A 14750-nucleotide genomic window follows, 5' to 3' on the forward strand; every position below is an offset into this window, starting at 1 on the left:
ATTGTGCTCTTTCGAACATGTTACACTTTTATCTACACTTATAAAGCAACCACAAAAACAGATAACGAATTATAACAATGATCTAAATAAAATATGTAAATTCTATATAGTTGCCATAACACCTGTAGTGAAGAAGTTCTTTGGAAGACTGGTGTTGACCCATCTGAAGGAGATTCTTCCCACAAGTCATCACTCTAATGAACAGCTGACTCTGACATCAAAAAGGTGCTGCTCACTTTTACTGTTCATATTGTCATTTTGTATATACTGTACACCAAAGTCGCATACCTCATGTACATAACTCTGCATATAATACTTTTGTACATTTATTTCAGCATTCTCTGCACTCATCACTTTTTGGACATGTATGTTTGTATGTGTGTGTGCCATGTATCTGTCATGTGCATTATACATAATACATAGTACATAAAAATAACAACAATGGAAATTATATTTACTTGTGCATTATTGTGTTAATCTGTCTGCTTGTTTTTAGTGTGTTCATATCTGTTTTCTGTACTGCAGTCTGTTTAATTTTTAATTACTGGATTATTGTGTTATTGTATTCTTGTATATAGTCGCTTGCAAAATTATTCATACCCTATGAACCTTTCCACATTTTGTCACATTACAACCACAACTATGAATAAATATATTTTTATTTTAATTTCTGGTAAAAGACCAACACAAAGTGGTATACAATTGCGAAGTGGAAAGAAAATTATACATGAAAGAATTATTACAAATAAAAAACTGAAAAGTACAATGTGCACTTTTCACTTTTCAGGTGGGGGCATTCCATTTTTTTAGGGGGGCACACTTTAAAAAAAAATGTTATATGCTTCAGGCTGAACATTGGCTCTGTGACTACCCCTACAGTGCTGAGAAAGATATTCTCAATAAAATCCTAAAATCTAAAAAAACGAACAAACAAAAAGCAATAATGTAGTTAGTGTGGCCAAATTAGGCAGATTTCCACCCACTTAGGCTTCTTTTGAACACATTGAGCTGGAAATAGCTTTTGAGCAGGTTGTAAAAATTTGGGAAGCTTTTCACATTTGTTGGGCTTTTAGAAAGAATTACTAACAAAATATATCAAAATAGTTGTCAATGTCTAGCAGAAAACTAAACCCATGTTAATAAAATACCATCTCCTTCAACTCATTTTACTGGTCAATTTATTTTTTAAATAAGTCGAATCTGTCGAATCTGACATCATCAATGAGTAATAGTTGTAATGAATAATATTGATTGTTATAATAAAACAAGAAAAGAATAATGGTTAATCAAGAGTCACTATGAAATTGAATTGGTCAATTTAAACTCTCCTAGAGGGGTTGAGTTCTACTGATCAACTTAAAAATATTTCATGGCTGTGTTAAACAGAAATGTTTGGTTGAGCTCTGTAAGAGAAATTAATTTTATATTAAGGTAGATTTACAACTCATGTTGGGAAGTTATTGATAAAAGTTTTTTTCCCCCGGTTGATATATCATGACTGTTAAAGTGATCTTGTGTGTTATTTGGTTGTTTATTGTATATTTTGTGCAGAGCCCGTATGCACAGTTTTTTCTTTGCTTCAGCGCAGTTGTGTGCTAATTGCATGTTCTGATGTGTTTAATAGTTCTGTGCTTTTAACATGAGAGAGTTTGAGATTTTTTTATTTTTTTTTTTCAAATTGAGCAGGTTTTATGCTGGGTTTGGGCTGGAAACTAACAGTGAGATACAGCAGCCTGTAGCACTGTTTTGACTCAAAAGTCCAGCATCAGCTACATGCAGATAAACATGAGCGCTGGTGTCAGGCTGAACACTGAAGTAAAAATTCATACTAGCAGAGGTTCTGTAATTACAGCAGCTAGGAGAACAAGGATCAGAAAAAAGCAAGAGTTCCCTTCTGCCTGCAAGTAACCCTTCAATTTGGCAGAGTTTTTCTGCTTAGTTCTGCTCCTTGTGCTCCTAGCTGTCTAGCTAACCCTCCTAGCGTCAATGTTTACTCCAGTCTTGACTTCAATGCTGACGTTTCAAACGGAAATTAATAGCCCTGCTTCCAGCTCGCTCTTGCTTGCTTTGTTGTCACTTCGTTTAATTGTTTGGTAATCAGACCGAATATCCATCCCGCTCTACCGACACCGACGGTGACCACAGACGAATCGCGGGTCTCTCAAAGCTATGAAGGTATGACTCAGTGTCTCAGCTGTGATTGGCTAGCATGTTGCCTTCAGTCGTTGATTTGATTGGTTGAATTGTATGATTGACACATCAAAGATAGTACTAATAGGACGATGGCCACTCCGTCCAGGGGGGCACGGCTGGCTCAGCGGGCGGGCACGGCCCCCCAAAGCCCGCCCATGCCGCCGGGTCTGATTCCAAGGAATACACCAAGGTTGTGGTGAAGTTCAAAGGAGGCTTCGGCCAAAAAAAGATTTCCTAAACTGTGAACATTTTACGGAGCACTGCTCAATCTGGAAATGGAAAGAGTATGGCACAACAGTAAATTTACAGGCCGAACAAGGAGAGCACTGTTTAGAGATGCAGCCAAGAGGCCTATGGTGACTCTGGGCGAACTGCAGAGATCCACAGCTTAGGTGGGGGAATCTGTCCACGGGACAGCTATTAGTCGACCACTGCACAAATGCTGTCTTTATGGAAGAATGACAAGAAGAAAGCCATTGTTGAAAGAAAACCATAAGAAGTCCCATTTTCCAGAAGCCATGTTGGGGTCACAGCAAACATGTGAAAAAATGTGCTTTGGTCAGACAATACCAAAATGTAACTTTTTGCCCAAAAATACAAAACACTATGTGTGGTGGAGAACTAACACTGCACATCACTCTGAACACACCATCTCCACTGTCAAATATGGTGATGTTAGCATCATGCTCTTGGGGGGGTGGAGCTTCTCTTCAGCAAGGACAGGGATGATGGTCAGAGATGATGGGAAGATGGATGGAGCCAAATATAGGACAATCTTGGAAGAAAACCTGTTGGAGTCTGCAAAAGACTTGGACCTGGGGCGGAGGTTCACCTTCCAGCATGACAACAACCCTAAACATAAGGGCTAAAATGGAATAGTTTAAAATATATTGATGCTTCAGAATGGCCCACTCAAAATCCAGACCTAAACCCAATCGAGAATCTGTAACAAGATCTGAAAACTGCTGTTCACAAACACTCTCCATCTAATCTGACTGAGCTTGAGCTGCTTTGCAAAGAAGAATGGGAAAACATTTCAGTTATTAGATGTGCAAAGCTGGTGGAGACACATCCTAAAAGACATGCAGCTGGAATTGCATCAAAAGGTGGCTCCACTTCTACAAAATGCCATTTTCAGTTTTTTTATTTGTAGAAAAAGGTAATCTATAATTTTCTATTTATTTCATAATATACCATGTTGTGTTGGTCTTTCACATAAAATACCAATAAAATATATTTATGTTTGGGGTTGTAATGTGACAATATGAGGAAAAGTTGAAGAGGTATGAATACTTTTGCAAGGAACTGTATATAAGTCCCTGAGAGATTTAGGTGTGTGAATACCCATCAGCTAGTGAGAGGCACTATAAATTATTTTCATCAGATAAGTAGTAGTAACCAGTTTATAGCATAGTTGTGTGTTTATAGAAAAAAGCACCAGAAAACAACAAATATTTTATAACAAATGAATACTCTGTAGTGCCAAAGGCAATATTTCATCATATATCTATAGGTAACTTTGGAAAATCAATCATGATATAGAACCTTTAAGAAACATTCCCTTGATCAAGATGACTTAATAACTCCAGACCTGTATCTAATCTTTCCACCAGTAACAAACTACAATACAGAAGGTAGCCAACCAACTCCCAGATTAGGTCCGTGAGGCAGACACCCTATCTGCTCCTTCGGAAAAACACCCTGGTCCTAATTAAGATTAGTGTCTGCCGTGAGACACTTTCCTTTTTGACAAAGCTTATAGTTAGAGTGGCTCATGTTACCCTGAGCTATCTCTATAGTTGTGCTGTGATAGGCATAGGCTGCTGGAGGACATCAGGGTCTAATTTTCTCACTCTACTGATTTCTACTGTTCTCCAGTTTTGCATTGTATTACATTGAAATGACTGTTGTCATTTCAGCTTTTAACTTTTTGCTCTCTCTCTTTTTCTTCATAGTAGGTACACCTGGTCTGGCGTTCTGTTAACTGTGACATCATCCAGAGAAGACAGCTCACCCGCTATTACCTTCTAATGTAGAACAGATTACTAGATCAATGTGTGCTTCTGTGCTTTTTGTCTCTCTTGTTGTGTCTCTGCTCTGTCTTCTGTAACCCCAGTCGGTCGAGGCAGATGACCGTTCATACTGAGCCCGGTTCTGCCGGAGGTTTTCCTTCCCGTTAATGGGGAGTTTTTCTTCCCACTGTCGCTTCATGCTTGCTCAGTATGAGGGATTGCAGCAAAGCCATGTACAATGCAGACGACTCTCCCTGTGGCTCTACGCTTCCCCGGGAGTGAATGCTGCTTGTCGGGACTTTGATGCAATCAACTGGTTTCCCTATATAGGACATTTTTGACCAATCTGTATAATCTGACCCAATCTGTATAATATGATTGAACTTGATTTTGTAAAGTGCCTTGAGATGACATGTTTCATGATTTGGCGCTATATAAATAAAATTGAATTGAATTGAATTAAATTGAAATGCCACTAAAGAGTCAAAATGGGTCTTAGGGAGCAGCCCCAGAATTTCATGAGATCTTTGTCTCCATAGACTCTGCTTTATCCCTTCCTGTAAAAAAAAAAAAAACATAAATGTTGTGAATTCAGCCCACTCTATTGTTCAGCTTGCTAACCAGGTACTTGTAAAAGACCACTATGTCAATGTCATTTCCCTGGATGTTCACTGATGTCAGTGTGGTGGATCTGCTCCTTCGGAAAAACACCCTGGTCCTAATCTACTCTCCAAACCCCAGAGAGCAGAGGAGGAGCTTTGATAGCACTGAGCTTCAGCTGTGCAGATGCAGTGACACATGGGTGTCCTGTCGGCTTCCTAAAATGCTTTTTCCAGTGTTTTATTCTTTTTCTTTGGGGGGTGGGGGAAGCCCATCATCCAATGGGGGAAGCCCGTCATCCAATGATTGAATCTACACTCAATTTTACGTTTTAACAAGTTCTTAGCACATCTGTGCTTTTACCTCTGATTTAAACATTTAATAAACTCCTCTCTGTGAAAAAGCAAAGCTTTCGATTTGCCAGCCCGCCTAATGTTACGTACGACCCTCACTTACAGTCATGAGCTATGGATCATGATCCTCAAAGTACAGCTGCTGCTTCTCATTATCAAAAGGAGGCAGTCAAACTTGTTGGAGTGAATAGATATTTGGTTTGGCCAGGGAAGGTCTTAGGATTCCCCAGAATGAGCTGGAGGACGTCACTGGGGAGAGGGATGTCTGGTGTAAATGGGTGAATGACTGATTGTAGTGTGAAGCGCTTTGGGGTCGTCAGACTAGTCAAAGCGCTAAACAAGTACAAGCCCTTTACCATTTAGGTGACATTTGGATTTAAAGTTGCCTTTTGTATTATTAAACATCTTAATTCTTCGTTCTACCTCTGTTACCCTTTTGCCTTCATTTGAGTCCTCCACCCACCATTAGTCACCCTATTATGTGGATAACACAATTTTTTTAACGTTTTGTTTTTTGTTGTTGTTGTTTTTTACTTCTGTGTATTTTTGATGAAGCTACATACACCTGTCATTTGACTTACCATTTTTTCTGTGTTGCCAGGCCTGCCATGGGGATGAAAAACGTGTACGGGGTCTTTATGATATGCTTTCAGACATGAATATGGTGATATGTCTCTGGAAGAAAAAAACACAAGCTGGATAAGAACTGAATGAATTGAACTGAATGGATTGAATTGATGTATAGGATTTCAAAACTTTGTACAGGAAAATCTGAACATTTTGCATGCATTTGTATTTAGTCCCCCCTCAATCTATACAACCACTGTTTTGCAATAGTTACAGCTGTAACTCTTTCCTCTCTGATAATTTTTTTTTAATAAACCTTGAGTTTAATTTAACTGAGGACTCTGTCTGAGAAAACATTTAATTAACGTAGATCTTTACCAGACAATACTGTAATGGTTTTTAAAAATGAGTTCCATTTTATTTTCCTCAGTTTCACAGAAAAACCCACAGATGTTAGCTAAACAGAAAATTTATTTTACAGTCAAGGTCCACCTAAAAAATGAGGATAAGAAGCAGCCATGCAAAAAATACATCATCATCTTGGTATCACGTGAGCATTTCAAACCACTATTAATTAAAGGTTTATATATATATATATATATATATATATATATATATATATATAGTAAACAGAATTGGCCCAAGGACAGCTCTGTTGTACTGAACAAGTGACCCTAGAGTCTGAAGAAGATTTAAACCAGCCTAATGTTTTACCCTACATTATGTTCAAGTCTTTCTAGGAGAATATTGTGATCAACTGTATCAAATGCAGCACTGAGATCTAACAGGCCAAGTACTGACACAAATCTATTATCTGAGGCCATGAGAACATCATTAGTGACCTTCACCAGAGCTTATTCAGTGCTATGATGAGCTCTGAATTCTAACTGAAACTCTTCAAATAGGTCATTTCTTTGTAAATGTTCACATACTTGTTGTGAACATTATTGTACTTACAGTTATTGAAACCCAACAAAAAATATATTAACTGGTCAACAACAACTTCTAAACTTCCCATGTTAAACAAGTTTTCCGAATTTCATTTTTTCACCTCTGGAATATTGCCAAAATTAGAAATATTCTGTCCAGGGGTGATGCTGAAAAACTAGGCCATGCATTTGTTACTTCAAGGCTGGACTATTGTAATTCTTTTCTATCAGGAAGTCCACAAAATGCAGTTCAAAGCCTTCAGCTGATCCAAAATGCTGCGGCAGAGTTCTGATGAAAATCAACAAGCGGGATCATATTTCTCCAATTTTAGCTTCCATTTATTGGCTTCCTGTTAAATCAAGAATAGAATTTGAAATTCTCCTTCTAACGTATAAAGCCCTTAATAATCAAGGTCCATCATATATCAGAGCTCTGATTACCCCGTATGTTCCTAACAGAGCACTTCGCTCTCAGACTGCAGGTCTGCTGGTGGTTCCTAGAGTCTCTAAAAGTAGAATGGGAGGCAGATCCTTCAGCTATCAGGCTCCTCTCCTGTGGAACCAACTCCCAGTTTTGGTCCGTGAGGCAGACACCCTGTCTACTTTTAAGACTAAGCTTAAAACTTTCCTTTTTGACAAAGCGCCTGTAGTTAGAGTGGCTCATGTTACCCTGAGCTACCTCTATAATTATGCTGCTATAGGCTTAGGCTGCTGGAGGATATCAGGGCCTATTTTTCTCACTCTACTGAGTTCTACTGTTCTCCAGTTTTGCATTGCTTGACGTCATTTCAGCTTTTAACTTTTTGTTCTCTCTCTTTTTTCTTCATAGTAAGTACACCTGATCTGGCGTTCTGTTAGCTGACATGGTGACATCATCCAGGGAAGACAGATCACCTGCTACTACCATCTAATGTAGAACAGATTACTGGATCAATGTGTGCTTCTGTGCTTTTTTGTCTGTCTTGTTGTGTCTCTGCTCTGTCTTCTGTAACCCTCAGTCGGACGAGGCAGATGACCGTTCATACTGAGCTCGGTTCTGTTGGAGGTTTTTCCTTCCCGTTAATGGGGAGTTTTTCTTCGCACTGTCGCTTCATGGACAATGCAGACGACTCTCCCTGTGGCTCTACGGTTCTCCAGGAGTGAATGCTGCTTGTCGGGACTTTGATGCAATCAACTGGTTCCCATATATAGGAATTTTTTTGAGCAATCTGTATAATCTGATTGAATTTTACTTTGGAAAGTGCCTTGAGATGACATGCTTCATGAATTGGTGCTATATAAATAAAATTTAATTGATTTGAATTAAACTCAGCGTAAATGATTATATCATGAACAAAAAAGTGAGCTCTGCAATTATCTATTTTCGTATTTTTGAAACTGTGCCCACCACTGCCAGGAACAATGAAGATGGTTGCTCAAATACTGTGCTGACCAGCTGGCTCTTATCCTCATGGACATATTAAACACCTCGTTGGGCCAAGCTGTCATCCCATCCTGTTTTAAGGCTGCAACCATCATACCAGTGCCACAATTTCTTTACTGGACGATTGTCGCACTAACGCCACTTGCTATGTTAGACACAACACGTTGTTTAACACAGGAAAATACAGAGAGATGCAAAAACATTGTCATACCCTATGTGTCAGGAGTTTATATGAAACTCAAAAGAACTTTCTAAAAACACAACATACCAATAAGTTTTACACTTAATTCAATTCAAATCAATTCAATTTTATTTATATAGCGCCAATTCATGAAACATGTCAACTCAAGGCACTTTCCAAAGTCAAATTTAATCAGAATATACAAATTGGGTCAGATTATCGCACTAACGCCACTTGCTATGAAGTGAATGCTGCTTGTCGGGACTTTGAAGCAATCAATCAGTTGCATATGACTTTGAATGAGCATAGAAGAATGGGCCTCCATGTGCTTATAGAAAGCAGTGATACAACTACAGGTTATTCAAAAGCAAGCCATGTGTGTTCAAACCAAGACTGTTTACATATATAATAACAATAAGCCATGGTTTTCCTAATGGACCAAAACATAGGGTTACAGCAGTGTGGACACAGCCCTAAGGAGGCCAGGAACAATCCCAACAATGACACCAGAGCAGGTAATAAATGCTACATTGACAAATTAAAATGCAGATTGTTATCTAATCATCATACTTAAAAACATTAGAACCTATAGAAGTCTTTCCCCCACTCTGTGACTATCACTTGTCTTGCTGATAACACTTCCACTCACTCTAAAGATCACTGAAGAAGTTGCAAATGGGGTCTTATGGTGTGGAAAGTTCATGAAAACCCACTGACTTGATGGAATTTTCCCCTTCTACCTGAAAGCATGCCACTTTTCACTCAGGTCTTTAATGAGTCTGGAGATGTGTGAGGTTCCCTCATGCTTCTAATGCTCAATCATAATCCAAGTCCCCAAGAAACATACCACCATGGGGTTAAACATCTACTGACCTTTTGTCCTGTCATCCATGGTTATAAAATCCTTTGGGGTGATTAGTGTTGAAACAACTTAAAGACATTACAGGTCTTCTGCTTGTCACAATTTGGATTTTGTGTAATTTTGCACTTTTCTTTACTTTAGTGGTTTATCAGTCTGTGCTCTAAAAGCATTTAGTTCATCCCAGTTCACCTGCCAGCAATCTGCCAGCTCACCTATTTGTTTCCACCCTATCAGTTTGTCCTCTGTTAGCAGTCACCAGCCAGTCAGATCTGTTCACCTGGTAATCTCCAGTCACCAACCTATCAGTTCGGTTCTCTGTCAGTCACTTCCCTTCCTTTGATTAGTTCCACCTGTTTTCACTTGTAATTAGCACTCTGCTCTGTTCACCTGCTCACCTCCTTATTTAAACCCACTTCATTCTGCTACAATCTGCCAGATCATTTACGAGCCAATAGTGAGTTTTGTTCCAGCGTTTTTGATTGACCTGTTGATGCAAACCCGATTGTCTCCGGATTCTGAGCCAGCCTGACCCTGGACCTGTTTTTCCTGCCTGATCTGACTGCCTACCTGTTTTGCCTGACCTAGTTCTGTTTATTGGAGTTTTTGAATCTGCCTGATCCCTGCCTGTTTATTCCGCTCTACTGTGTACCGATCCTGGACTGTTATATGACCACTGAGCCTGCCTGTCCTCGTCCAGCCTGTCAGCCTGTCAGTGTATCGAACCTTGTACTGTTTCCCGACTCTGAGATTCTGTTTTGAACAGCCTAAGATCTAGCCTTTCTGATTACCCGGTTTTGAACTTGGACTGTTTAGTCTGGTCACCGAGCCTGCCTGTCCCTGTTTTTGCCTGTCTGAAAAAAAAAAACATCTTAATCTTACCTGCTGTCTGGTTTGAATATTGGGTCCTCTGTCTTGGTTTCATGACACTGCTAGACCCGCTGTTGTTTGTTACCAGGCAAAAAGGTCAGCATATGACACAGTCAACTTGGGACTACACTTCATCCTGTTTCACCTTGCCCACCCAGGGACATATGTTAATATTCGGTTTGAAGACTTTAGCCTGGCCTTCAGCATTATCAACCCAGTTGTCCCCTTCCAGAATCTCACCCAGCTCACAGTATCAAACTCTACATGTCAGTGGATCACCAGCTTCCTAACTTTGCGGCAGGAACATGTGAGACTAGGGAGCATCTTCTCCCACTCGAGAACAATTAGCACTGGTACCCTACAGGGATGTATTCACTGCCCACTCCTCTTCTCCTTGTTTGCAGATGACACCATTGTTAAGAATCAGGAGACTTTATTGTGATTATGTAACCATAATGACATTTTGGTGAGACGCAAACATTATGCCTTAATTTGTGTCTGTGTGGTATGTGTGAATTCTGAGTTAAGGTTGAATTCACAGACTGAGAAGTTAAAAGTGTGCAAATAGTCCTTAGCATCTGATAAAATTGTAATTATCTAGTCAAAAACTTTACAGAACAATGTAAATTATTGTGAATTACTGGGGAATTGCATGAATGTATCAAACATTAATGTAAAAGTGTGCAAATTGTCATTAGCAGAAATGTAATCTTCAAGTCATTTGATGGTCAAGTCAAAAGGACAGGCAGCAACCTGTTTACAGGATGATGTAAAATACTGTGCAGTTCTATGGATGCATTGGTCTGATTACTTTCACAGCTCACAACCTCTCCCTCATTTACTTATAAAAAATACTGTTTATATACGAGTACCAAATGTGTATACATTGTGACTGGGGTCCGATCAGGTGGCGACACAGTGTACAGTAACGAATGTCTGTCGAGCAGAGTGGCTTTGTTGCTTACCAAAATCGTACTTGCACATTTTAACAAAATAAACACATTTTACCACATAAAATCAATCAGTAAGCACAACTTTAATCATATATAAGGCACACCAGATTATAAGACGCACCATCACTTTTTGAGAAGATTTAAAGATATCAAGTGTAACTTATAGTCCGAAAAATACTGTAATTAGCTGAATAGGGTATGACACCATGATGCTCCAACATTTACCTTTATGACAAGATCGTCATTTTCTGAGACAGAAGTTTGAGCTTTTCTATTTGAAAGCCATAGTCATCAAAATTGCAAGAAATAAAAGGCCTACAATATTTCACTCTTTGTGTAATGAATCTGTATAAGTATCAAAATGAGTGACAACAAATATCAAACTTTTTCAACAACATTCTAATTTAACATGTTCCTGCAGACTGCTTCAACAGTCCCTCACCTGAGGTCCTCCAGGTCATAGTACACATTGCGATTGGAGTCCTTGATGCAGATGGCCATGTTTGGAGGCAGGAGCATCTTCATGGTGAGCTGATATGGGAAGGCAGTGACAAACAGAGCCCGCAGGGAGTCCTCACTGATGATCTCTGGTGGAATCCTGACCTGCTTTGTCTCCCCCTCATACTGTAGGTACAGTACACCTGATACAAGAAACACATGCCATGCATTTACAGGACTTTAAACTGTAACAGCAAGAACACATTAGGGTTGTGTCTGAGTCATTTCTACTGTTAGACTTCTAATTTTGGCAATGGATATATGCAGCCAAAGAGGGAAAGTTCTGCATGCTCAGATTATCACCTTTTGATTGACAACCTCAGACTTAATCATCATTCAATTTTATTTACAAAGCACTTTACCACCAGCCACAGTTGACAAAGTGTTGAACATTAAAAACAGACTTTAAATCTTGAAGTGAAATGACAGTAAATACAGTACTTTCATAATACATCTGGGACTGTGTGTAGTGAAAATCCTAAAAGAATACTGTGTAAATAAGACAGAATAAGGGGAAAAAGCTGCGATGTCAAATTAACTATAAAATGCATTTCATCACATTCAGCATAAAGTAAAGATGTCTTGTCCCTTCAACGCTCTCTGATTTATATCTATCACTGAATTCTATGGTGACACGGTTTATCTGTGTTACTTTTGTGTGCATTTTTCTCAGGCAGATTAACTCCTAATCTTGGTTCCGCTCAAGTTTTTTTTTTTTACTGTTGAAAGAGTCATGCTTCTACTGACACTCAATGCTTGGTCAGGATGAGATAATGCATCAAAAAGACTTAATGTGATCTGCTACTTTCTTCATATAGACAACATTTTACAAACTGATATTCTATGATCAGTGGAGTCTGACTGTACTGCATTATAATTAATTGGAATTGAATTGTATGTAATTAATTTTCTGTCTAAATGTTATTGTATTGGAGTGTACTGTCCTGGAATGGAATTGCTTCCATCTGAATTGAGATCATATGAGCATACTATATTCAGACAGCTGATTTAGAGAAATGTAGTATGATGAACCGGTGCAGTGTTTATCAAATGAACATACTACTTCTTAAAGTTTCCCTTCTGCTTAAAACACTAAACGGATGTATTTGCATTAAGGACATCAAGAAATTAGACATTTGATTTTAGGTCATATTTCTGCATTCATAATCACAAAATTCATGAAATTAGTTTAGTAAACTAAATCATTCATTGCTAATTTGTAAGAATGTTGTCGGTCTGAGGAAGTATGATCCATTAAAGTTTGTAAACTGAAGTTCCTGTTCTTAACATGCACTTCATGACATTCATTTCAACAGAAACAGAGGTTCTGTAAAACCAAAAACCTTGATCAGTGCTGGTGGTCAAGGCGGGCCAAAAGTCCTCCAGCGGAGGATGAGAGCACTCACTCCCACTCCCACTGCATTCCATCAACCCCCTTCACCATATTTTGTAGTTTAATGGTGAAGGGGGGTTAATGGAGATACTATTATTTATGCAAGAGAAACTTGTTATTCCCAACAGACGCAAATGAAGAAAGGGTACAATCTAGCCTGGCTACCTTATGTTTTTATATATTTAAATTCCACAAAATTTCTTTCACTCCTTCGTTACATTCAGCACTGTAATGGAGAAACGGCAATCATTTCCTAAACCTTTTTAAAGAGTTTAAAATTATTTGCTCCTGTAACACTGTTTTCTAGCTTACCATGTATGGCCATGTCTAGAGAAACACAAGCTTAGATGGTCTAAATGTGAGGAAATGAAGCTGACTTTTTGGAACATCCACTTCTGTCACCTTGATATCTCATGTGTGTTGCTTCAAATGTACACTTGTTGTGATGTGCTCATATTCAGAGTACATGTGTGTGTGTCTGTAAATAAGTGTGTATGTTTTTTTCTGTCTACCTGGTGGCTTCTCTCTTCTGTGACAGCTGGAACTTCCTACAGGTAGACTTGCCCTTGCTTTGCAGCCTCGTGTGAAGGGATTTGATGTCGGTAGATGGTCTCCATTGAACATGGTTTCTAAAAGCCAAATGCTCTGCTCTTTCGGCAAACTCGCCACACCTGAATAGTTGAAGCTTTTAGAAGATTGGAGATCCTTCTCCTGGATGCAAAAATCAGAAAGCACGGGGGTTAAGAGAAAAAATAAGAGGTGCTAAGCAGAAGTAGAATTCAAGACTAAAACAACTAACAGTTCATCTGTTCTATTTAGGAGTACATAGTAATAAGAGGACCATTTGTAACCCAACAACACTGAAAAGGCTCTTTTTTAATGTAAAAACATCCAAAATCTCAGGTTTCGTCCATAAAACAACAATGACAACTCTTTGACAAGTAGTCTAAATGACACTTAACTTAAGAGTGACAATTCCACATATACAGGGGTTGGACAATGAAACTAAAACACCTGGTTTTAGACCACAATAATTTATTAGTATGGTGTAGGGCCTCCTTTTGCGGCCAATACAGCGTCACTTCGTCTTGAGAATGACATCTATAAGTCCTGCACAGTGGTCAGAGGGATTTTAAGCCATTCTTCTTGCAGGATAGTGGCCAGGTCACGCCATGATGCTGGTGGAGGAAAATGTTTCATGACTCGCTCCTCCAAAACACCCCAAAGTGGCTCAACAATATTTAGATCTGGTGACTGTGCAGGCCATGGGAGATGTTCAACTTCACTTTCATGTTCATCCAACCAATCTTTCACCAGTCTTGCTGTGTGTATTGGTGCATTGTCATCCTGATACACGGCACCTCCTTCAGGATACAATGTTTGAACCATTGGATGCACACGGTCCTCCAGAATGGTTAGGTAGTCCATGGCAATGACACGCACATCTAGCATAAGTATGGGGCCAAGGTAATGCCATGATATTGCAGCCGAAACCATCACTGATCCATCCCCATGCTTCACTCTGGGCATGCAACAGTCTGGGTGGTACGCTTGTTTGGGGCTTCTTCACACAGTAACTCTCCCAGATGTGGGGAAAACAGTAAAGGTGGACTCATCAGAGAACAATACATGTTTCAAATTGTCCACAGCCCAAGAATTGCGCTCCTTGCACCATTGAAACTGACGTTTGGCATTGGCACGAGTGACCAAAGGTTTGGCTATAGCAGCCCAGCCTTGGATATTGACCCTATTTAATTCTGCCGTGATTTGGGGAGCCGTGGTTTTACGTTTTTTGGATACAATCCGGGTTAGCAAACGAACATCCCTTTCAGACAGCTTCCTCTTGCGTCCACAGTTAATTCGGTTGGATGTGGTTCGTCCTTCTTGGTGGTATGCTGACATTACCCTGGATACCGTGG

The 14750-nt window shown here is 39.3% G+C and overlaps 1 protein-coding gene across 1 annotated transcript in view; it reads right to left on the minus strand.

Annotated features, from left to right (window-relative positions):
* LOC105922320 (sickle tail protein homolog) overlaps positions 1-14750 on the minus strand; it is a gene marked incomplete in the record, with an annotated part of 73800 nt that overhangs the window by 14613 nt on the left and 44437 nt on the right. The window contains 3 exon segments of the mRNA XM_036137828.1: positions 5740-5833; positions 11383-11581; positions 13344-13542. Coding sequence (XP_035993721.1) covers positions 5740-5833; positions 11383-11581; positions 13344-13542 — 492 coding nt within the window.

Source organism: Fundulus heteroclitus, chromosome 6 (assembly GCF_011125445.2).
Source record: "Fundulus heteroclitus isolate FHET01 chromosome 6, MU-UCD_Fhet_4.1, whole genome shotgun sequence".
Taxonomy (NCBI): Eukaryota; Metazoa; Chordata; class Actinopteri; order Cyprinodontiformes; family Fundulidae; genus Fundulus; species Fundulus heteroclitus.